General features: G+C 42.3%; 1 protein-coding gene across 3 annotated transcripts in view; it reads left to right on the top strand.

The window, feature by feature from the left end:
- Positions 1-21919, top strand: part of POR (cytochrome p450 oxidoreductase) — a 55655-nt gene extending 33736 nt beyond the window's left edge. For all 3 annotated transcript variants that reach the window (XM_026672441.2, XM_026672440.2, XM_026672439.2), the window contains exons 4-16: positions 413-541; positions 1694-1843; positions 5776-5900; positions 7570-7659; positions 8294-8392; positions 10740-10856; positions 12256-12374; positions 14109-14290; positions 15263-15412; positions 16860-17127; positions 19177-19322; positions 19703-19788; positions 20712-21919. In XM_026672441.2, the coding sequence (XP_026528226.1) occupies positions 413-541; positions 1694-1843; positions 5776-5900; positions 7570-7659; positions 8294-8392; positions 10740-10856; positions 12256-12374; positions 14109-14290; positions 15263-15412; positions 16860-17127; positions 19177-19322; positions 19703-19788; positions 20712-20856 (1806 nt within the window). In that variant the 3' untranslated portion in view covers positions 20857-21919. The remainder of the gene's footprint in view (positions 1-412; positions 542-1693; positions 1844-5775; positions 5901-7569; positions 7660-8293; positions 8393-10739; positions 10857-12255; positions 12375-14108; positions 14291-15262; positions 15413-16859; positions 17128-19176; positions 19323-19702; positions 19789-20711) is intronic.
- Positions 21920-23103: the final 1184 nt, after the last annotated feature.

Below are 23103 nucleotides of genomic sequence, written 5' to 3'. Positions count from 1 at the left end.
ACATTTACTTAGGAAATTTCATAACAACAAATGGGGTACAATTCCCCTTACATATTTTAAAAGGGAAAATAAAAACCCACCCATCTCAAATAATACTTGGTTTTGTCCCAAGAGAGGACAGGTGATATCACGTGCATTCTGATGGTGTTGCACATTGATGCAAATTAACACATGTAATCAAGGCCATGTCTTCAAGAGAGCCTGATTTTTTGGCTTATCTGAAAACTGTGTGCTAAAAGTCAAATCTGTTTCTCTCTGATAGACTTAGGAGACTAAATTAATTTCTGTTTTGATTTCAGATCTGTTTGTAGTGATATAGAAATTATGATCTGGCATAAATAACTTCATTGACTTTGAGCAGTTCCAAAGTCATTGCTAAATTTTCTTTCTCCCATCATGATTTCATTTCCAGGGAAGAAACGTTGTGGTATTCTATGGATCTCAAACGGGGACCGCTGAAGAATTTGCCAACCGCCTTGCAAAAGATGCTCAGCGTTACGGGATGCGGGGCATGTCTGCTGATCCAGAAGAATATGACTTGGTATGTTCTCAGCAGTCTTGCCACCCGTTTCAATCCTTGCTGATATCACCTGAATTTGAGGTTATATTGTCCTGTTAAATATGCTGAGATTTCAATTTACTAAATATCGGAAGATTGCTGTCAAGGAAATGTCCATGAAAAAAACTTTTAACATGTATAAGTAATAATTCAGTCTTTCCCAACCTGGTGCTATCCCTAGGTGATAGGACTTCAGCTTGCTGAATTTTCCAGCTGCTGTGGTTTGATAAAATAGGAATTCTATATAAATTTTAGTTCCCTCCACATTGGGACAGCAGACAAATTGGGGAGGATTGCATGAAGAGCAATAGCAACAGCATTTAGACTTATATACTACTTCATAGTGCTTTAAAGCACTCTAAGTGACTTACAAAATCAGCCTATTGCCCCCAACAATCTGGGTCCTCATTTTACCGACCTCGGAAGAATGAAAGACTGAGTCAACCCTGAGCCAGTCAGGACTGAACTGTTGGCAGTCGGCAGAGTTAGCCTGCAGTACTGCATTCTAACCATTGCACCACCAGGTCTCTCTACTACCTAGATTCTACCAGCTTTTTCTTCCTGATGTCTGCCCAATTTCTCCTGCAGAAGGGAAGCAGCAATGTAGCTGCACTGGGCTTCCAGGATCTAAAGAACGATAAAAGGTTTTAATTTTCCTTCTTCTTTAAGCAGCAGAGATTGAGTATATAACTTCATGCCTCTAAGAGTTCTACTGTTTGCCTCAACCTGGAGGGAAAATTGCAATCAGCACATTTGGATAGCTTCAGGTTGGAGAAAACTGCACTTGGTTATAATTTTGAATAATTATCACTTGGTTTTTAAGTAAAATATGCCTTGTACGCTAGATGTCTTGTCATCTCTCAAAAGGCTCTGACAAACCATCAGAATTAAGACTGTAATAATGACAACCCAAGTAAAAGAATGGCTGGAATTGTATGACATTTAGATGATTTTTGTGAGAAGACAGGGAATCAGTGAAGTGAGTCTTGCTCGGGGCCTGAAAACTTAAGTGAACCTCATATTATCTCCAGTCTTTTTGTTAAATTGTTAACATGGTGGACCAGAATTCCCCTGGATAGAAAGAAAAGCTGGTGTTTATGAGCTGCTTATTTTTCTGTACCCTCTCTCATATAGTCGGACCTGACTCATTTATCAGGAATTGATAAGTCTCTGGCAGTCTTCTGCATGGCCACCTACGGAGAAGGGGATCCCACCGATAATGCCCAAGATTTCTACGACTGGTTGCAAGACACAGATGCCAAACTGTCTGGTATAACATACGCGGTGAGCTTAGATTATCACTTCAGTGTTAATTTTGAGATGGGAGACAGTGGGTATAGGATGCTTGAGAAACCAAAGTGTGCTGCCCAGAAGTTGAGACCTTTTCTTTGTAATGTGGATATGAATTCTGAATATACAAAATCCATCGGAATGCAGCCCTTATGCACTCCGTGAAAGCTAAGGGGGCTATCCCAGAAAATTATTACTGTATGATCAAGTGTTCCGGTTATCCCCAATTCCTGACACAAATGCTCATTTTTGAAGAGACTAACCGGAGAAGAATCAGAGTCCTATTAGAGAGGGAAGGCCAAAGGGTAAAGGAGAAAAGTTATCTTTTGTGCAAGTGCATGCATGCTTGTTAAATTGTAGAGCTGGAAGGTATCTTAGACCTTGCCTAGTCTAACCCCCTGCTCAGCATGGATCCACTAGAGCAGGGGTCCCCAAACTTGGCAACTTTAAGACTTATGGACTTCAATTCCCAGAATTCTCCAGCCAGCATTCAATTCTTGAGTTGAAGTCCACAAGTCTTAAAGTTGCCAAATTTGGAGATCTCTGCACTAGAGGAATTCTGATATCCTTGTTTGAAGACTATCAGTGAAGGTCTCCCTTCTTTTCCATTCTCCTTCTGTTCTGTTGAATGCTCAACATTTCCAATTCCCCTTTACTCTCCTTTTTTACAGCAATTTTGTTCACTGAAAGTCATTAGGTATAGGAAGGGTGGTGGGTGATCAGATCCACTGTCCCTCTGCCCAAGCAATTAGAATTACATCCCTAGCTTTCTTCAATGATCTCTGCCTCTCTTCTCTAGCATAAGGTGCTTGGCATACACATTGCGGCTTTTAATCTTATTTCAGATGGAGCTTTGGGACCGTATAGTCTGCCCTGCAGCCAGCTTTCTTATTTGTTCTATGGAATTTGTTTTGAGAACTGAATAACAAAAGCACAGTTCTCCTTTTTTGCTTTTGTTTTACCCAGTTATGTCATAGATAAACCCAAGGAGTTCTTGGTGCTCTCTGAATTTGGTCATTTTCTTGCAGGTGTTTCATTATCCAAACTAAGTAATATCATCAGTGCTGATAATGTTACCTAGTTTGGGTAATGAAATGTCTGCAAGAAAGCAGCCAAGCTCAGAGAGCACCAAAGACCCTTCATTTCCACCCTGGGCTACAAATATTCTCCTTTATTAGCGATTAAACTTGTCCATTAGTCGGGTAAAAGGAACAATATTCTTCAGGCTGTCAACGTAGCTGCATCCCTTAGGGTAATCTGAATTCAGACAAGGAGAGAAGAAAGTCATGAATGTTACATTCTAGAGCTGATGAGCGCAGTTCCTGTGTGTGGGCCAAGTTGGCTTCTGTGCCCTCTGTGTCCACACTTGAGAGTTGAAGCAAATGAAGCCACAAATATTATTCCTCTGAGAATTGTTCTTGAATTTTGGAGCACTTTGTGGGTGATTGAACTCCAGGGATCAAACTACTCGTATCTCTTGTTCTTTTCTCAGTGTATTCAAATGCATCATTAGCTCCTTGTTTGAGGTGCTGCTGTATGCCAGAAGAGAGGCAACGACTTTGACCATTTTTCCTTGGCAACTGAAAAGCTAATAAAGAGATCTTAAGCCTATCTCTCATTATTTTACCTTTCCAGCTATTTCCTAGCTTTTATTTTCCTAGGGCTGCTTCCATGAAAACAGGCATTTTTCTCTTCTTCTCTCCAGCCATAAATAGTGTTCTTCAAGTCATGTCCTTCTGTGCCTGCCATCTGAGAAGCTCTTGTCCACTTCCATCCTTCAAAATCCAGCTCTCCCAAATTAGTTGCTCTTTCTAGTACTTCCATCTAATGGTCAGTAATAAATGTAGCAAATAACTATAGCATATTACTAGCCTCTACAGTTAATGACCTAAGCCAGATAATATCACAGCTCAGTTTCTGTGGCTACAGTCCTTTTCTCTTTCCTTTCCCACTCTAACAAGAGAAAACACTTGGAAAATAATGTTATTTCCTCTGAGTTAGACCTGGCTTTTTTTTTTTTTTGCTTTGACCACTGCTTTCTTCTTCTTTTATGGATTTTGATTTTCCAATTATAATACCATCTTTGGTTCAAAATATTATCTAATCTCTATCCAGTGATTCTGTTCTTTCACACTGGTTGCCTGTAATTCTGGATAAAGCCTGTTCCTTCCTTCTCCCTTTTCTTGCTGAAGTCTTTGAGTCAACCATCTCCAATCTATAGTAGCCAAGTACACACTCTTATAATAATTGTCAATTGTCTCCACCTTTCCTCCTCCTCCTCCTCCTCCTCCTCCTCCTCCTCCTCCTCCTCCTCCCTCCTCCTCCTCCTCCTCCTCCTCCTCCTCCTCCTTTTTCTGCCTCTTACATCTGAACACTGATGACAGCATTTATGTCAGAGGTGTGTGTTTCTTTTTGGGAGGTAGCAGATTCCTTTATGATTATTTTTTTGAGGTGTATCAATGCATTCTGATATTCTAAAAGAAAGCACTATAACCAAAGTGGACAAAGATCCTTCATTCGCTGTTTTTTGGCCTTTTATTATTATTTTTAACCATTCCTTGCAGGATGAATAGGAAGAGGCAAATGGAAATTCTTCACCTCTTCTTTTCAAATTCTGTGCTCTGAGAATTGACTTCTTCGGCTAGTTCTGCCTATGCTGTTCTTTGCACATAGGTCCCCTTTTGCAAGGAAGTGGAGAACTTAGTCAGATGCATACAAAGCTACAGCCCCACCCAGCCATAGAAAAAGTTGGCTTAATTGTGTCTCTTGTTATAGAAGCTTTGTATAGGAATCACAGCTGTTGTAACAGCACAGCAAGCTAGTATTTCTTTGAGCAAGTTTTACAACATAAATCACGATTGGCTGGGTTTGTTTGCCAAATGAAAACCCAGTTTAATAGCTAAACTTTGAACTGGGATGGGTTATAGGTGTGTGAGGAAGAAGATCAGTAATGGAAGAAGTTAAAGCTAAAGTGAATAAGGAAAATTGCAACTTGATTTGTTTTGAATGTGATGTGAGCCTCTAGATAATTAAGAACAAATAATATTGGGGGTATCGTAAGACACTTATCCTGCACGTGACAGAGGCAGACCTATCTATCCACTGTTCTTTTTAAAAATGTCCGTAAGCAAATAGAATCTGAACAGAAATCTACAGAACTGCTTCTCACTCCGAGATGGGCAGCAAATAAATGTAATAAGTTTTGAGACATTTAATAAGGTACTACAGATGGTCCTTGACTTATAACCATTTGTATAGTGACCATTTGAAGTTACAGTGGCATGGAACATGTGACTTACAACTGTTTTTGACACGATCATTGCAGTGTCCCCATTGTCAAGTGATCAAAATTTGGATGCTTGGTAACTGGCATGTATTTAGGGTTACAGTTTCCCGGGGTTATGTGATCACCTTTTGCAATCTTCTGACAAGCAAAGTCAATGGGGAAGCCAGATTTACTGAGCAACCATGTTACTAACGTAACAACTGTAGTGATTCACTTAACAACTGTGGCAAGAAAGGTTGTAAAATGAAAAAAAAACCTTCACTTAACTGTTTTGCTTAGCAACAGAAATGTTAGACTCAATTGGGGTTGTAAGTCAAGGATTACTTGCATGTGAAGAAGATTCCAGAGCAGTTGTGCTGCTCTGGTTGCAATAAACACAATACTGAAACATTTGTTTTATGACCTCAAAAGACGGATATCGTAAACATTTGTGAATCCATGAAAATTATTCCACGTCCAATTTAAAGGAGGAAGAAAGTCTCAAGCCCAGCTTTGTTTTAACAGACATTTAGGACCGAGTCCTCCTCTAAACTGGAGGGAAAGCCATGTGAAACTCAAAATTACCTGATTTCCAAGGAGAGATGTTCCTCGGACTCTTTTGATTGCCTCTGAGCTGAACCAATCTTCTGCTGCTTTCCAGGTGTTTGGACTTGGGAACAAAACTTACGAGCATTTCAACGCCATGGGGAAATTTGTAGACAAGAGGATGGAGGAACTCGGAGCTCAACGGATATTTGAACTTGGCCTGGGAGATGATGATGGAAAGTGAGTGGCTGCTAGAATCTCTACTCCAATTGGTTGGTTGGCTGGCAAGGGTAGCAGGCTGGTCTTCAGGCACGGCCAATCCTAAATGGAGTTGGATGCCTATTTTCTCTGGAACAGGGCTGAATAATGTGAGCCCTAAGATGGTTTGAATGTGGCCCTGCAGAGCCTGTTTGAAGTCACCGTTCAATTATAATTTTTATAATTGGAGGAAAAAGGAAAAATATTGCTTCCGTTTATAATATTAATATTATTGCTATCACATAGCTGCTTATCTTAGTCCTTGGAAAAAACTGAAATGTGGATAAAAAGGCTAAAGCCATTCTAAACCACAGGCTGTGTGATCAACCATAATAATATCTTATTATACACATGCTACATTAAACCATGCATATAGTATGTATACATTATTGTATATTTTATTATATAAGTAACCTTAAGAAAGCTTGGATATGGCCCCGCAGAGCCCTCTTGAAGATACCATGCAATTATAATTTTTAATATGAAGAAAAAGTGAATTACGTTTCTGATATCAACATTATTATTTCTATTATTGTTGTTACTATATCTGTATGCTACTCAACTCCCCAGCAGCTCTGGGTGATTTCCAGATTTTCATTTAAGCATGAAAAAGCACTACAATAAAAACAACAAGACACCCCCCCCCCCCAAAAAAAAAAGCGGTGTAGAATGCTGGTAGAATAACAAACCAGATAAAAACAAAAGAGAACAATGTAGGTGAACAGGAGACTTCAGTCAGTCTCACCAAAGGCCTAAGTAAAGAGCCAGGCGTTCAGGCCTCTTTGTAACCCCAGTAGAGTGGTGGTGGTGTTCAGATCTTGGGACAACCTCATTCCAGAAGGCAGACATTACTACAGAAAAGGCACACTCCTGGGATCTCAATAAATGGCATTGTTTACTTGAATGAACCCGTAGCATGCCAGCCCTCCCAGATTGAATTGGCTGGTAGATACCATGAGAGATAGGCAAACCCTGAAGTAACCAGGCCCTTAAATAACTTCACTTCATAAAATACATTTGTAATTGCATTCAAATGAAAGCAAATATAATTTTAGCCTGGTTTACTTTTTTGGAATGCAGGTTTTTATTTTGCTATTCCAAAGATCACGTAACTGTCTACAAGCTTGAAAAATTAGTACCCCTTCCAAACCCTTCTGCAAAGCTTATTGGTTGTGTGAAAGGCCAGATGCAGCTGAACAAGTAAAGCAGTGCATTTAAGCAAGAATAGTACTAAGTTGAACTTCCTCCTGACTCTGCAGTTTTCAAAGCCACAGGACTGCCTTTTGGGTTGGGCCTTTGACCTCCCATATCAATGCCAATATAATTGATGTCCCCTATAAATGCCAATAGAACTGATGTTGCCATTTCTGCAACTGATCAGAGGGATACAGGATTGAATCATCTCTGCCTTAGGGGCTGGGACAGTATATAAAGTCAGAAGGGATGATAAGGCGAAGGAGCTGGATCAGGGTTGCTCAGCTTTAGCTACTTTAAAATATGTGGATTTCAACTCCCAGAATTCCAGAGCTAACGGGAAGCTGGAATCCACACATCTTAAAGTTGCTGGGGTTGAGAATCTTTAATCTGTATACCGGATATTGACGATGACGCCTTTGGTTTTCCTTATCTTCCCCTTCACTGTTTCCAATAGCTTGGAAGAAGATTTCATCACTTGGCGTGAACAGTTTTGGCCAGCCGTGTGTGAACATTTTGGCGTGGAAGCCACAGGAGATGACACCAGGTCAGTGTGGAATGGCAACTAGTAAGAGAAGAGGGCACCAGGAAGCCCTGATACACCTTCTGCAAAGAGTAGGTTGGGGGCAATGGTGGTTCTCAGCTCCATTTCTAGAGTAGTCTTCAAGTAAGCAGTTCCGAGCTCTAGCAAGAGCAGTTTTGCATGGTGGCAGCAAAGAGGGAAAATGGAGGCCCTATCCACTCCCATCATGTCACCTATGATAAGCTGCTCTTGGAAAAAAATACGGCATGTAGAAGGAGAGAGAAACCCCTCAGCCTTGTGGCTCTGCTGTGATCATGGGGCAGTCCCTTAATGTCTGCCTCCAGGTTCACCATGTGGCAATATGAGCTCCATCCCACTCTGGCCCCTGAAATTGAAAGCCCAGCATCCATTTATTTGTTTGTATCCTGCCTTTATTATTTTTACAAATAACTCAAGACAGAGAACATATCCAGCATACCTTTCTCCTCCTATTTTCCCCACAACAACAACCTTGGACGGTTGGACTGAGAGAGAGTGACTGGCCCAAATTCACTCAGCTGACTTTCATGGCTAAGGTGTACTTTGTAGCCTGGTGCCTTAACCATTTGGTTAAGCTGACTTTCTATAGAAACTTTATCTCCTTTTTCTCTCTCTCTAGTATTCGGCAATACGAGCTGTTGGTTCACAAAGACATCGCCCCAGACAAAGTTTACATGGGTGAAATGGGACGCCTCAAGAGCTATGAGAACCAGAAACCGTAAGTTAACAAAAGGGAGGCTGAAAGAGACAAACAAGAGTCAAAACCCTCCAAGGATTAACTAGTGGCAGGCCTCCCCAAACCAAGAAAAACACTTGGAATGACTTCTGAGCAGTTTATTTTATTGTACCTCACCTATGGACAAAAGTCTTGCCAAACTAGTGCAACTGTTGCATCACCATAGATGTAATCTCAGAATTGCTAGGAAGGAGCCTTCTTAATTCTCTTTCTCGTGGCCAAACTGTGTAAGCTTGGCTGCCTCTTTGCCCTCTGGAATGCGACCCCTTCCTTTTGGGAGTCCAGACTACGTTCCACACCATAGGTAGGGACTGAATTGGTTGTAAACATTTCCAACAATAAAATCTTGACCATTTAGAAATGTTTGAATTCCCCTTGCAAGGAAATCCAAAAATATATCCTCGTCATCACAGTAATAGTGGTAGCAGTAATAGTTTTTCTTCTTTTGTACTTCCTTCTCCTCTTCCAGCTTCCTTTTAAAACTATTATACCTACCGTGTTTCTCATATAATAAGGCTGGGTCTTACTTTTTTTTGAGCCCTGAAAAAATGGCTAGGCCATCTTTTTTGGGGGGGGACTTAATTCCACCCCTTGCATCTTCGGGCGGGCGGCGATGGCTTGGATGTTGACCTCGGCGTTGGTGGGGCACTTCGTATCGGGACAACGCAGGCAGCACCATATCTGGGTGTGCAACAAAAGTACTTCCTAACGGCAAGCCCCCCCCACCATTCCCCCCCATTTTGCATGTTTTAATATAGGCCTTAATTTGGGGGGAGGGGCTTAATTTCATTTCATGCCCATAAAACATGCTGGGACTTCCTATTGGGGGAGGCCATATTGTTGGAGAAACAGGGTATTTCTTCTTCCTCCTTTTATTACGGTTATTAGGTCTTCTAATAACCTGCTGCTCCTTCTGTTCCATTTTCTACTTTATTATTGTTATTACTTCCCCTTTTTATTCCTAAAGGGACAAAGAGTGATATATGAAATCAGCATGGCACATAGACAATAGAAACAATAAAATTCAAGAAGCAACCCCTTCTCTTTAAAATCCCATTTAAAGAAATCCCTATGAAAAGGGATGCACGGTACTAAACCTAAGGAGAATTCTTAGCAGCGTCCAGTTGTGAATAAAAGATAACAGATAATCAGAGTTGAAAGGGACCTTGTAGGTCATCTAGTCCAACCCCCCACCCAAGCGGGAGACCCTACACCATTTCTGACAAATGGCAGTCCAATCTCTTTTTGAAAGTCTCAAGTGATGGCGCTCCCACAACTTCCGAGGGCAAGCTGTTCCATTGGTTGATTGTTCTCACTGTCAGGTTGAATCTCTCCTTGTTCAGTTTCCAGGTTGAATCTCTCCTTGTTCAGTTTCCATCCATTATTCCTTGCTTGGCCTACAGGCGCTTTGGAAAATAGCTTGACCCTTTCCTCCCTGTGGCAGCCCCTCAAATATTGGAAGACCGCTATCATGTCTCCCCTGGTCCTTCTCTTTACTAGACTAGCCAACCCCAGTTCCTGCAACCATTCGTTATATGTTTTAGCCTCCAGTCCCCTAATCATCCTGGTTGCTCTTCTCTGTACTTTTTCTAGAGCCTCAACATCTTTTTTATAATGTGGTGACCAAAACTGGATGCAGTACTCTAGCTGTGGTCTTACTAAGGCTTTATAGAGTGGTATTAGTACTTCCCTTGATCTTGACTGTATCCCTCTGTTAATACAGTTTTTCTGAAGTTTTCTTTTAAGAAGGAATGAGGGGGAGCCTCCCTGGGAAAGAGCTACTCCTGGGGAATAGCTGACTGTGGCCAGACTGTAGGAGTCCCACATTGTTGTTATTTTAATTAATGACTTCCTCATCAGATGTGCCACCAGAGCAGTGAATATAATGGGCGGGTAGGAAGCTTCAGCAATTTTTCCCCCCCAATTTGATCGAAAAGCAAACGGGTGTTCATGAAGACACCAGGATCTCATGATATTTCTTCTATTGGTTTCATTTTTTAAAATTCTGAAGAACGGTTGATGCCATGCAGAGCTATGGGGAAGCAAACTTGGTATATTTGCTCAAGCAGCTCCTGGTGATTTACAAAATAGCAAAAAACATAGATGATATCAAAAGGTATTGCATGAATGGCTTTTTGGAAATCCACTAGCGAGAGTGCCTGGCCTAGGGGGTGAGTGTACGTGTGTGTGTGTGCAGAGGGCTCTGTAGCATGAGTGCCATTGCAAACAATGTTAAGGACCTCCTTGAGTATGTGTCCAGGAGATCCAATTGCAGTGCAATAAACCATTCAAGTCATTAACCAGATACGTCTCCCGGGGTTCCTTCTAGACCATTTGATGCCAAGAATCCCTATTTGGCCCCGGTTTCTTTGAACCGGAAGCTCAACCAAGGTGGAGAGAGACACCTAATGCATCTTGAACTGGACATCACTGGGTCCAAAATCAGGTAAGTGGGAATTTTGGAGATTTCGGAATCGGCAAAGCTGCAGGGCACTGGAATAAAGAGGCTTGCTTTAAACACATGCTTGATGGCTGTGTTGACAAAACACAGTTAACCAGATCAGTTAAATAGGTTAGAGGTTTTGTTTATACAACATTGCTCAACTTGTTTATGGATAACCTAAATTACTTCTCTGTGTGTGGTTTAGCAAGTTGTAGCACAATTAATTAATAGTTCATTGTTTTGCACAAACTCTGCATACAGGTAGACCTGGATTAATGACTGTCCTGTTTAGCAACCTTTCAAAGTTACAGTGGTGCTGAAAAAGTAACTTTAAACAGTTATTTTAACAACCAGTCCTTGCATTTATGACTGTTGTAGTGTCTCTGTGATCACCTGATTTTGCAACTGGCAGGCATTTGTGACCTTTGCAGTGTCCTATGGTTGTGATCAACATTTGTGTGCTTCACAACCAGTTTCTAACAAGCAGTTGATGGAGAAACTGGCAGGAAAATTGCAAGTTGCGATCACGTGGTGTTGACTGCAACCATGTCACTTGGCGAAGGAGTTGCTGGCTCTAATTATGGTCATTAACTGAGAACTATCTTTTATGGATAAATTCAGTAACCAGCTGAAACACATTGTGTGAATGCAGCCTTAAATCCATGTCAAAGGATTTGCTGCCTCCTGCTTGAAAAGGTGTGACTCCAGTATAATAGAGATGAAATGCTAATACTCCTAGCTTTAAGAGTATTGGATTAATAGTGTTGATAAGGAATTCCCAGGCTTAGTGGGGACCCTTAACAAGGACTGTGTCAACTCATAAAATATTTCTATGGTCTTTTTAGACTTGCCAACAGAAAGGGAGGGGGGAGCAATGTGGCAGCTTGGAAATCGAAAGTGCATTCCATAAATAGTTTTCAAAGATAGTAACAAGGTGACTGAAGTTTCTGCCTCGCAAAATTCGAACTGGAGAACATGATTGATGACTTTTGGCTATGGATGTGTCCCATTGGAAAATATGAATTATGATACACCCTGGGGGGTGAGGGAAAACCAGGGTCAAAGGTGACAATGAATGATGTGTCTCAGAGTCGGCTACACCCAGGCAGTGCCGGACACATTAACTCCCAATAAATCCTTTTGAAGTTTTGGAAGTTTGGCTCGAGACTCGTGATTTAATTGGGGTAACTGCCGGAATCCTGATAGACTGTGAATCCAGAGATGTACTTCAGTGATGTGGGTCAGACTAAACTTTGTGACTATGGTTCAGAAAACCATAATGTGCTTTTGTTTTGGCTTAGCATGTTGTATAGAGCCAGACAGCAGTTGTTCATTCAACAGAGCATAGTTAAACCATACCTTATATGATTTATGAACTCAACCTCTTGATTTCTTTCATCAGGTATGAGTCTGGAGACCATATTGCTGTGTACCCAGCCAATGATACTTCATTGGTGAATCAACTTGGTGAAATACTTGGTGCTGATTTGGATACAGTGATGTCCTTAAACAATTTAGATGGTGAGTATATAAAGATTGCCTTCTTTGTGTAAGTTATATGCTTTTTTGTTTTGAAAACGTTTCTCCCTTTTTTAATCAGATCTGTTGATCAACCATTCCCATTCTTTTTTTATTGTACAATCTGTGGCTGATGGAATATGCAGTTCCTAATAACTATAAGGCAGTGTTGCTCAACCTCAGCCACTTGAAGATGTGTGGACTTCAACTCCCAGAATTCCCCAGCCAGCAATGCAAGTCTGCACATCTTCCAGTGACATTGAGAAATACTGCCTTATAAGCAAGAGTCAGCTGCAGAGATGCACATAACCAAGAACGTACTTTGCTTTTCACTGAGAGGTCTCATTCTTTGACAGCTGTTTGACAGTTGTTGCAGCAAAAAGTTTCATGCTGGCCTAATTTCCAGCCTGTGCCATAGCAACTATTTGAAGCTGGAATCCACTTCTGGCAGAACTAGTTTCCACACCTGATTTCAGGGGCGTTTACATCCAGTTGCCCAATCAGGTTGCTCAATTAAGATACTCTGCAGTCTTCTTTGGACTTCTTTATAAACCTGAGACTTCCACATTTGAAGTGGGGAGACCTGCCAAACTTGCTAGGCCTGTTGAGAATGTGTATTAGTTGATGGGGGCAGACATGCTCCATTTGCATTTTGGGGGATATTGAATGAATCTTCCAGCTGAATCTCCAATAGATTCTGGGCTCAGCAGTTGGTAGCTTTTAGTGCTGCCGCCGCCTAGGCTCTTAACAGAGCCATTGCTATTGTGCCTTTGTTACAGTGTGGATGGCGAGGGAGGTGGTAAAAACACTGAATTGAGAGCTCCTTCTTTGTTTCATATTTCAGCTTAGTGAACGGTTTGTTCTCTTGCATTGTGTGCCTCTTATGCAATTATTTCTCAGATTTCAAGTGTGCTGGTCTCTTTCACACGAGAGCTTTCTTTCCCCTCGCAAGGTGACCTTATCTCACATGAACACTTTGGAAATTGGATACTTTAATGAAATAATTTTGTCCTGCTTTTATCCACCTGTCCAGCCTGCATTGCCTACAGGGACACATGGTTCTCTATAACTACCAAAGCAGTAGAAAAATGTTTGTGCAGCAAAATTCTTCAGTTAACAGCAGAGTTAAGAATTGGGTAGATTGCCTTCCCTATATGAATGCCATTCAGATATGTGAAAGTCAACTCCTATAGTTCTTAGCTGGAGCTGTGCTAGGTTGGGGAAGGTTAGAATATGACTTTGGGTCCCTGTTAGAAAGCCGATATTTCATCTTTTGCCTTACTGTGGTGGAAGCTTTTGCATTACTGTGTTGGGAGTTTGTTAGTCGTTGGTTATGACTAGGAAAACTATGGTTGATCTGACCCTTCAATCTCAGCCAGGCAGTTATAATCCTTTATGAAGTTCAGGATGGTTGGTTGGGCTCTTTTTGCTGGATTTGGAGGCTTATACAGTGGTACCTGGGTACTCATTGTTAATTGGTTCCAGGAGATGCAATGAGTACTAAAAATGATAAGTACCAAACATATTTTCCCCATAAGGAATAATTTAGTGAGTCACAAGGCAGCTGACACAAAGTTCTAGCTTGTATGTTGTGTACCAAACAAACAATATGTACCAGGACAAAATTATCACATCAAAATTGTTGAGTACTGAATTTAATAGGTTTCAAAGCAGTTTAGTATCAAGGTACCATTGTATTTGAATTTCTGAACTCTTCCTCTCTCCTCTTCTTTGCAGAGGAATCCAACAAGAAGCATCCATTCCCTTGCCCAACTTCATACCGCACAGCCCTGACCTACTATTTGGATATCACTAATCCACCACGTACAAATGTTCTCTATGAGTTGGCACAATATGCCACAAATGCCAGTGAGCAGGAGCAACTGCGCAAGATGGCTTCCTCCTCTGCTGAAGGCAAGGTGGGTATTGATTTATGTTTGCTGCTCTCAACATTATATTTGTGCTTTAGTGTCACCCAACTTGAACTGCAACAATCCAGGTCACCAGTAGATGGTGGCAAAAATAAAGGCAAAAACTTAGTATGCTGCCATCTGGTGGTCCTCTGTATTTTTTTGCAGCCCAGCTCTGAAAATCTTACTATAAGGGTCTTATATTGATTTTTGCTCCAAAAGAGCATTAGGTCTTATTTTCAGGGAAATATGGTAATAAATGGGTCCATCTGACTGACAATCTTAACTGGGGCTTATTTTGGGGGTAGGGCTTATATTACAAGCATCCTGAAAAAAATCATGCTAGAGCTTATTTTCCAGTTAGGTCTTATTTTCAGGGAAATACGGTACCATTGATCCTTGGAAGGAGAACTTGTTGGAAATCATAGGGGATTTCCACTTTTCTTTGAATCAGACAAGCAAAACAGTACAGAATCTGTTTTCAGTGGTGAAATGCAAATTGGCAAGATAGACATGCATGGTCCCATAAGTCACGTAGCTTTTCCCAGCCTGTTCTTCTGGTGAGGCAGAAACGGAATAAGGATGGACAGTGTCTGGTTTCTCAGGATTGCTGTTTTAGCCCATGGAAAATCCCATCCTGAATAGCGACTCAGAAGTTAAAAAGCAGACCGGGAATCTCCCCATGGTGGTGCTTACATATCAGATTTGGTAAGGTAGGAAATAGCTAGTTGTCCTTGCTAAGCCAGCCTTGCAGTCTTTCTTTTTTTCCCCATCCTCCCAATACACCGAATGTAACCATTATGCTATGCAAACCAGGGTGGATCGAAGTTACAGACCGAAGCCCCTCTTGAGCATATCAAGTAAGGAAAGACCTTAAGCCTGGGATTTGATTTGTCTAGAACAGCCCCCCCCCCTTTTTTTTTGAAAATAAATCCACGTTGATTGCTTTTCTCCCCTAACATAAATGTTTGCTTAATCTAGACTTTGTATCTCAGCTGGGTTGTTGAGTCCCGGAGGAATATCCTGGCTATCCTGCAGGACACCCCTTCTCTGCGGCCTCCTATTGACCACCTTTGTGAACTGCTTCCCCGTCTTCAAGCTCGCTATTACTCCATCGCTTCTACATCCAAGGTGAGCGCCCTGGCAAGGCGTTGCCAGGAGCTCTCCTGGTTGACAACTCAATGTATTTGTTCTGCTGTCTTTTTTTTTTTTTTTAACTACGTGTACTTTAGTTCTTCTACCCACCCACCCAGGCCCAGTTTTGGCCTTAGTGGAAAACAACTATTCACTTTTCCTACGCCAGCTGCAGTGACAGTTGATATTTTGTGTGAGTCTTCCTTCCTCTCACTTCAGCAACAATGAATCTCCCAGCTGCAATGTCACAGCCTGGACAGTCATTGATGAGAAGTTTAAAGATGCTAGAAGTCGGGTTACTGCTCTTACAAGTGCGTTATTAGAAAGAAATGAATTTGTGAAAGAAGGGGATGAAATCAACGATTTCACTAATTGCAAGTGAAGATGGAATAAGGCCAGGGGTGTGATTCAACCAATGTTACTACTGGTTTGATAACAGTGTGTTTTACTGGGCTTTGAGCTGTTCAAAATCAGGCTGCAAAGTGGCAGGTGGATGCACGCACGCATCCCCACTTCTGCAAGCAGTAGGAGAGCACGTGTGGGCGTGCTCCATTTGCATTAGCGATGGGTGCACATGCCCGCCGCTTGCGTAAATATGTTCTGACCCAACCCTGTTACCAGCAAGAAAATCTCAAACAAATGCAGCAACTCAAACCTGCACAGCTTTAATCTACAGATAACTTCTTTGTAGATAAAAGATGGCTTGCAGCCAATTAGTCCAACCAGAAAAGCCTTGACAGAATTCTTCAGATGAGCCGGAGTCTCTACATACAATGCTGGGTCCTTAGAACGTTTTTGCCTTTTGCAAAGGCAAAAACCTTTTGAAACCAGGCTTATATTCCCTGGAGGGAGGGGCCATTACATTGCATCTTATTCCTGAGTCGCCCGTGCTGCTCCAGCTGTTCTCTTCTATGAGTCATACTGTGCTCACGCGCACTTGGCACAGGCTCCTCAGGAACCTCCTCATCACTGCTGCCAGCTCCCACAGTCCCTGAAGGCAGCAGTCTACTCCCTGATGGTCCTGGCCCCTCATCCGAGTCCTCGCTCTCCTCCACCGTCCGCACCTGCTGCCGGCTAACCGCAACAAAATGGGAGCTGCGCACACGGAAACACCATCACTCCCCAGTCCACAAAACTGGAAAGGTTGGGGAATTCTGGTATCTATAGGGTTTCCTGCTTGAGCAGTGGGTTGGACTAGAAGATCTCCAAGGTCCCTTCCAACTCTGTTACTCTGCTATTTCTGTAAAGCTTGGTTAGGTAGTATATATAGCTCAGCATGTTCCATGGCCTCAGTTTGTTTGGGTTGTTTATGATTCAGTCTGAACCCTGGACAGAGATTAATCCTGTCCCCAAGTGAAATGTGCGATGTAAATGCAGTCGGAGACTTCACTGTTGTCCCTAAAAACTCCTGATGGCTCTTTCTTGCATTCCACCCCCTCTCCAGGTAGACCCAAACTCCATCCATATCTGTGCCGTTGTCGTGGAGTACACTACCAAAACGAACCGAGTAAATAAAGGGGTGGCTACTAACTGGCTGATGAAGAAGCAACCCAATGAGAATGGGCACAAATCCACAGTGCCCTTGTATGTCCGGAAATCCCAGTTCCGGCTGCCTTTCAAACCTAGCACTCCTGTCATCATGATTGGGCCAGGCACAGGGGTCGCTCCCTTCATCGGTTTCATCAAGGAGCGGGGCTGGCTCAAACAACAAGGTGAGTGCTGAGCTCAGATTGGCCCTCTTGAGGAGCAAATTGCTTGGAAAGCAAGCCAGGGAAATCCCCAGATGGTTTGCTGTCGTGGTAAAATAGATCATCTGCTGGCAGAGGCAATAGGCTGTTTATTTTAGTTGTTGCATTTCCTTTCCCGCCTTTTCTCTGAGAGCTCGAGACAACTTAAACGAGTTATCTTGTCTCATTATCATCCAAACAACCATCCTGTGAAGCAGGTTGGGCCGATGGAGGGACTGGTTTAGAGCCATGCCCATTTGATTGAGTGGAGGCTTGAATTAAGAGTCTCCTTGCACCGAATCAAACATCTTTGACCACTTCATTATTCTGGCCCTAAATAGCAACAGCACTTAGACTTAGATACTGCTTCACGGTGCTTTACAGCTCTCTCTAAAAGCAGTTTACAGAGTCAGCTTATTGCCCCCAACGATTTGGATCCTCATTTTACCCACCTTGGAAGGATGGAAGGCTGAGTCAGCCTTGAGCCTGGTGAGATTTGAACTGCCAAATTGCAGGCAGCCAGCAGGCAGCAGAAGTAGCCTGCAGTACTGCACTCTTAACCATTGCGCCACTACGGCTCATGTGCCCAATGTGCTTTTGTGTCTTGCTTTAAGGCTTCCTTAAAACAGTTGTCTGACAGCTGACTGGTTGGGGTGAGAACTAGGATCCTCAGCTAGGTAAAGCTTCAGTCCATTCTTGCTAACATCTCCTTGTATAAGTGCTGTAAATCATCCTCGTTATCGTCCTCTGGTTATGGCCACCCACCTCAGCAGACTTTGGGCGGCTTACAAAATCCATCTTTGATTTGTCTGTGAATGACTTTTTTGCAAACCATTTCACGTTAATCTCTTTTGTAAATAAAAACATATTACGTTGTAATCTATTGCAGTTGCCAATGGGTCATAATGGAGCTGTAGTTCCTTTGTCAACCTCTGATAGTGTGACCAAAGGCACCTGATTTGAATAGTTTGGCTGACTCTCCTTTTAATAGATTGACTCAATCAGAATCGATCCATGCCTTCTTCTGTAAAAGCACTTAACGAGGGAGAAAAATAACTTTTCAAAGGACAGAATCCAATTGTGCCGATGATGCAACCCCAAATATTCTTTTCACTCATAACCAAATTGGAGTGAAAGTCGTCTTCATTGCCCTGGCTTTGGCATGTTTACATTTAGGTGTATTGGTTTAAGCAGGAACCTGAATAACTGAACTTCTCCATCTAAACACAGATAGTCCTTGACTTGCAACAATTTGTTTAGAAACATTTCAGAGGTACAACAGCACAGAAAAAAGTCTACAGCATCCCCAGGGTCATGTGAGGAGCCCTGGTGGCACAGTGGTTAGAATGCAGGAATGCAGGCTAACTCTGTCCACAGTATAGAGTTCGATCCTGACAGGGCTCCGTTCTTCCAAGGTTGGTAAAATGAGGACCCAGATTATTGGGGCAATATGCTGGCATTGTAAAAGGCTCAGAGAGTGCTCTAAAGCACTATGGAACAGTATATAGGTCTAAGTGCAACAAAAATGATTAAAGGACTGCAGGCTAAAACATAAAGAATGGTGCTGGAATTGGGTATGTCAACTTTAATGAAAAGAAGAACTAGGGGTGACATGATAGAAGTGTTCCAACATCTCAGGGGCTGCCACAAAGAAGAGGGAGTCAAGCTATTCTCCAAAGCACCTGAGGGCAGGACAAGAAGCAATGGGTGGAAACTAATCAAGGAGAGAAGCAACCTAGAACTAAGGAGAAATTTCCTGACAGTTAGAACAACTTGCCTCCAGAAGTTGTGAATGGTCCAACACCGGAAGTTAAGAAGAGATTTGAGCAACCATTTGTCTGAAATGGTATAAGGTTTCCTACCTGAGCAGGAGGTTGGACTAGAAGACCTCCAAGGTCCCTTCCAACTCGGTTATTCTTTATTGTCTGAACCAGAGATCAGATCTGAAGAAGCACATTCAGGCTGCTATTTGTTGCAAGGATACACAAGGTCACTCAGCAGTTGTGGACTGAGGAATGTGTCCTTGTCTTTTAGGCAAGGAGGTTGGGGAGACTGTGCTGTATTTTGGCTGCCGGCACGAGAAGGAGGACTACATCTATAAGGAAGAACTTGCCAAATTTGTCAAAGAAGGAGCCCTTACTCAACTCAATGTGGCTTTCTCGAGGGACCAGCCAGAAAAGGTAAGACTGCTCCATTCTATAACGTTCCACCATCCATGGGCATTTTTGCCTTCACTTGTCCTGTTGGGCTGGGTCTGCTTGAAGAATGAGCTGTTTGTATGTTTTGTGCTTGGATAATCTTCTATTGAAAAAAGAAAAAGAACCAAATATGCCCGTATTTTCTATAATTCTAGAAAATGTAACAATATTTTTTCGACTCCTTCCCTGCTATCATTTTGGTTCAACTGATTTTTGGACCAGGCATTTTTTATTTTTTTCAAAAGCTGTTTTGTCCTCATATCTTATCATTTAAAAAAAAAAGCAGATGCCAGTTTTTATGCTGAAGGAGACACAATCAGAGGATATACGCAGCTCTTGACATCAAATTTGGTCTCTTTCAGATTTATGTGCAGCACTTGCTCAAAAAGAACAAGGAGCATGTCTGGAAGTTGATCAGCGAAGGAAATGGTCACATCTATGTGTGCGGGTAAGGATGGCAAGGCTCTGTTTGTTCACAGGTTATCTTGCAGCAGTGAGCAGTCAGAAATTGACTTGAAAACAAGTAATTAATAATTTTGCTCCTGGGGCACAACAGTTAGAAAGAAAACAGCATTGCCGTAGTAGCTGGAAATTCTTGTATTAATAATGATATCTGGGGGTACCAGGAAAGGTTAAGTTCCTTGCAAAGTATGTAAATTATCAGTATGAATTTTCAGAATTTGAAGAATTTGCCAAAAGCACAAAAATATTCAAAATAATTCAAGTGAGTGAAGTGGATGACTTCCCTGGATATATTGACTGAATGTCAGTCAGCCTTATAACAATACGGCACCCCCATCTTTCGTCCCACAAACTTCAGTCTTCAACTTCATCAAGAGAACCCTTGATTCTATATCAAGAGGTAGCCAACTATAAATCTTGAGAAGCTTTCTTATGCCATTGCAACCTAGCAGCTGACCTAGCATCTATCCATGGAGACTACAGATCCCATCAAAGTGGCTCAGTTGAAGGAATTCTATTTCCATGCCCCAGTCAGAGGATAAATGGCACAAATTTTTTTTGAGGGGGGGGAGAGGGGGGCTCAGGCAGGAGTATTTCCTAGCTCGGCCTGGAAATAAATGGGACTGAAACGGGACTCTTTGCTTGCAATTGGGTGTTTAGTGTGCTTTTGTCACTTAGATCTGTAAAATACTGTTGTCCTCATCTTGTAACTGCCCATCTTTAGATCCTGTTTTCCTCCACAATGTTGAGGCAGCAATTCTGTCTGTACCCATGTCCTCTGAAATTAGCAACATGCCATTTCTCCAAGCTTGCTTGTTGAATTTTTTTTCTATCTTGAGTTCTAGCCACTGATCTTCACTGCCTGACTTTAACCTTCCCCCCCCCCACCTTTTTTTTTCTTCCTTCCAGTGATGCGCGCAACATGGCCAGGGATGTTCAGAATGCCTTTTATGAGATTGTAGCTGAATATGGCAAGATGAACCAGCAGCAGGCTGTGGACTATGTCAAGAAACTGATGACCAAGGGCCGCTACTCCTTGGATGTTTGGAGTTAGGGGGCACTTACTGCAGAAAAGAGGGGTGACTGCAGGTGGCTGGTGAAGAGCAGGGCAAGGACTCATCATTCTGCCGCCAGGGAACCGTGCATCTGTGCATACCTTGCCTTTCTCTAGCTCCTACCCATTCCGTTAGACTGTTCAGCAGGGGGAATTTAGTGGGCTTTGGTTTTCTATGGCAAGAACTAATCACATTGAGCTAGACTCTCAGAGCAATGGAGAAACACACCAGCATGCCTGTCTCTCTCACTCTTTCTTTCTTTCTTTGGTTGTTTGGTAGCTGCTACAGGACATATCTGAGGGTGGGTCTGCTGCCCCGTCTTTACCCAACAAACAATTCTTTGAAAAAAGGAACGCCCTTGTCTCATCTCACAGATATCTCTGCTCTGGTGGAAATGGTGCTTAGATGACCTTGGCCCTTCAACACTGGTCACCTTCAGCCTTATCAACAGGCTGGGGGTCTTTCCTGGGCTGCCCTGAAGAATACAGTGACAACGGTTTTCATTTCGGTCAGCAGCTGGTTGTTGGGATTCATGTGGGATGGGTGCCAGGGAAATGTCTGAAGAGGAGGCAGAAGGAATCATTTGGAAGGCAAGGGATAGCAGCAGTGGTTTATAAGGAGAACCACTCAAATGAAGCTCTCATCTTCCTTGTTGTAGAAGGCATGTGTGGAGGGTGATGGTGGAACTAGATGCTATGCCTCAGCATGGACCATAGAGGAACCTGCTTGTGACATTTCACTTCCTTTGTTCTTTCCCTCTTGGGTGGGGGGACTCATTTTATATGAATCTGAGCTCTCTCCAAACCACCCCTTCTATTTCTCCCTCGCTTTGTTCCAAACTGGATGAGATCCTGGACTGAGGCTGATCCAATCTCTTGATGCTTTCAGTCCTGCGCTGCTCTTCTGGACACAAATTTGCCTCCCGTTGCTTGACTCATCACCCTGTTGAAGCTGCGGTCGGATGCCTAATTGTGTTTGGAAACTGGCCAAGCAGCCCGGCTACCGATTGTACATAATTTTAAGAAGACTTGTTCTTGAAATAAAATAACCTGTGATTCTTTTGTTCTGCCTCTTTGTGACTTTTCTGGGGGAGAGAGGGAGCCTGGAGGTTTTGTAGCTGAAACCATGCTCTTTAAAACAGAAGGTGAGGAAACTTTGCTTCATAGGAACTAAGCTTGTTTATGTATCCTTCGATTATAATTTAACTCTTCAGGGTCATGCATGAGACGTGTACCTTTTTCGTGTGTGTGTGTGTGTGTGTGTGTGTGTGTGTGTTGTATGGCATTCAGCTTATATTATATTTCCCGTCATTGTAGTTGTTCTTTTAAAGTTGTAGCACGTTTCAGCAGAATCTCATCTGCCATCAGATGAGATTCTGCTGAAACGTTGCTACAACTTTAAAAGAACAACTACAATGACGTGGGAAAATACCCGAACAAAGCTGAATGCCATACATGTAAGTACCCGCGAAAACTTAAGAAAACAAATATCAAACCTCTACGGGGAGGAAATAAACAGCCAGATCAAAACCTACGAGAAACTGGAAATTAAAAGAGCAGGAATACTATGTGACCTCCAATTCCTACGCAGCTGCAGAGACAACAATACAACACCAACCTGCTTCAAATTAACATTTCATCAAAGCACAGCAGCCACTAAACGTATCCTGAAAAGAACTGAAATGGCTCTACTAAGGAACAAGCTCCACAGTAAGAGATTCCAATTAGATCAGTTAAAGATTTGCTAGCACTACACCTGGAATTGAGCAGCAAAATCCACCCTCTACTTTGGGACAAGATAAAACAACTTACAACTTGGAGAGCTGAATCTGAAACCACTTACAAAAATGATACTCTTGAAAAAATTAAAGAAATTAGAACATGACAAGAAAGCCCCCAACAACTCACAACAACACCTGAAACAATTAGTATACAACGTTTCCAACAGAGAACTCACCAAAACAGAAACAGATGTCCTAACCAAAGGATTCAATTATGCTATAGCACCCAAAAAAATCCCCACAGAATCCATCATATGTGCAGTAGAATCCAGCCTAACCAAATTAAATACAGATGAAGCTGATAAAATAAGACACCAAGTTACCAACATCCTATGCACAAGTAAACCACCCGAAAGCAACTTGCAGAAAGAAGAAATTAAAGCGCTACAAACCCTGAAAAGAGATAGCAGCATAATCATACTCCCAGCAGACAAAGGGAATGCCACAGTAGTCATGGACAGAAAAG

The sequence above is a fragment of the Notechis scutatus genome, chromosome 1 (assembly GCF_049901735.1).
Source record: "Notechis scutatus isolate UNSWTSFEM ecotype Mainland chromosome 1, rNotScu1.2, whole genome shotgun sequence".
Taxonomy (NCBI): domain Eukaryota; kingdom Metazoa; phylum Chordata; class Lepidosauria; order Squamata; family Elapidae; genus Notechis; species Notechis scutatus.
This window is presented reverse-complemented; position numbering and strand designations above follow the sequence as displayed.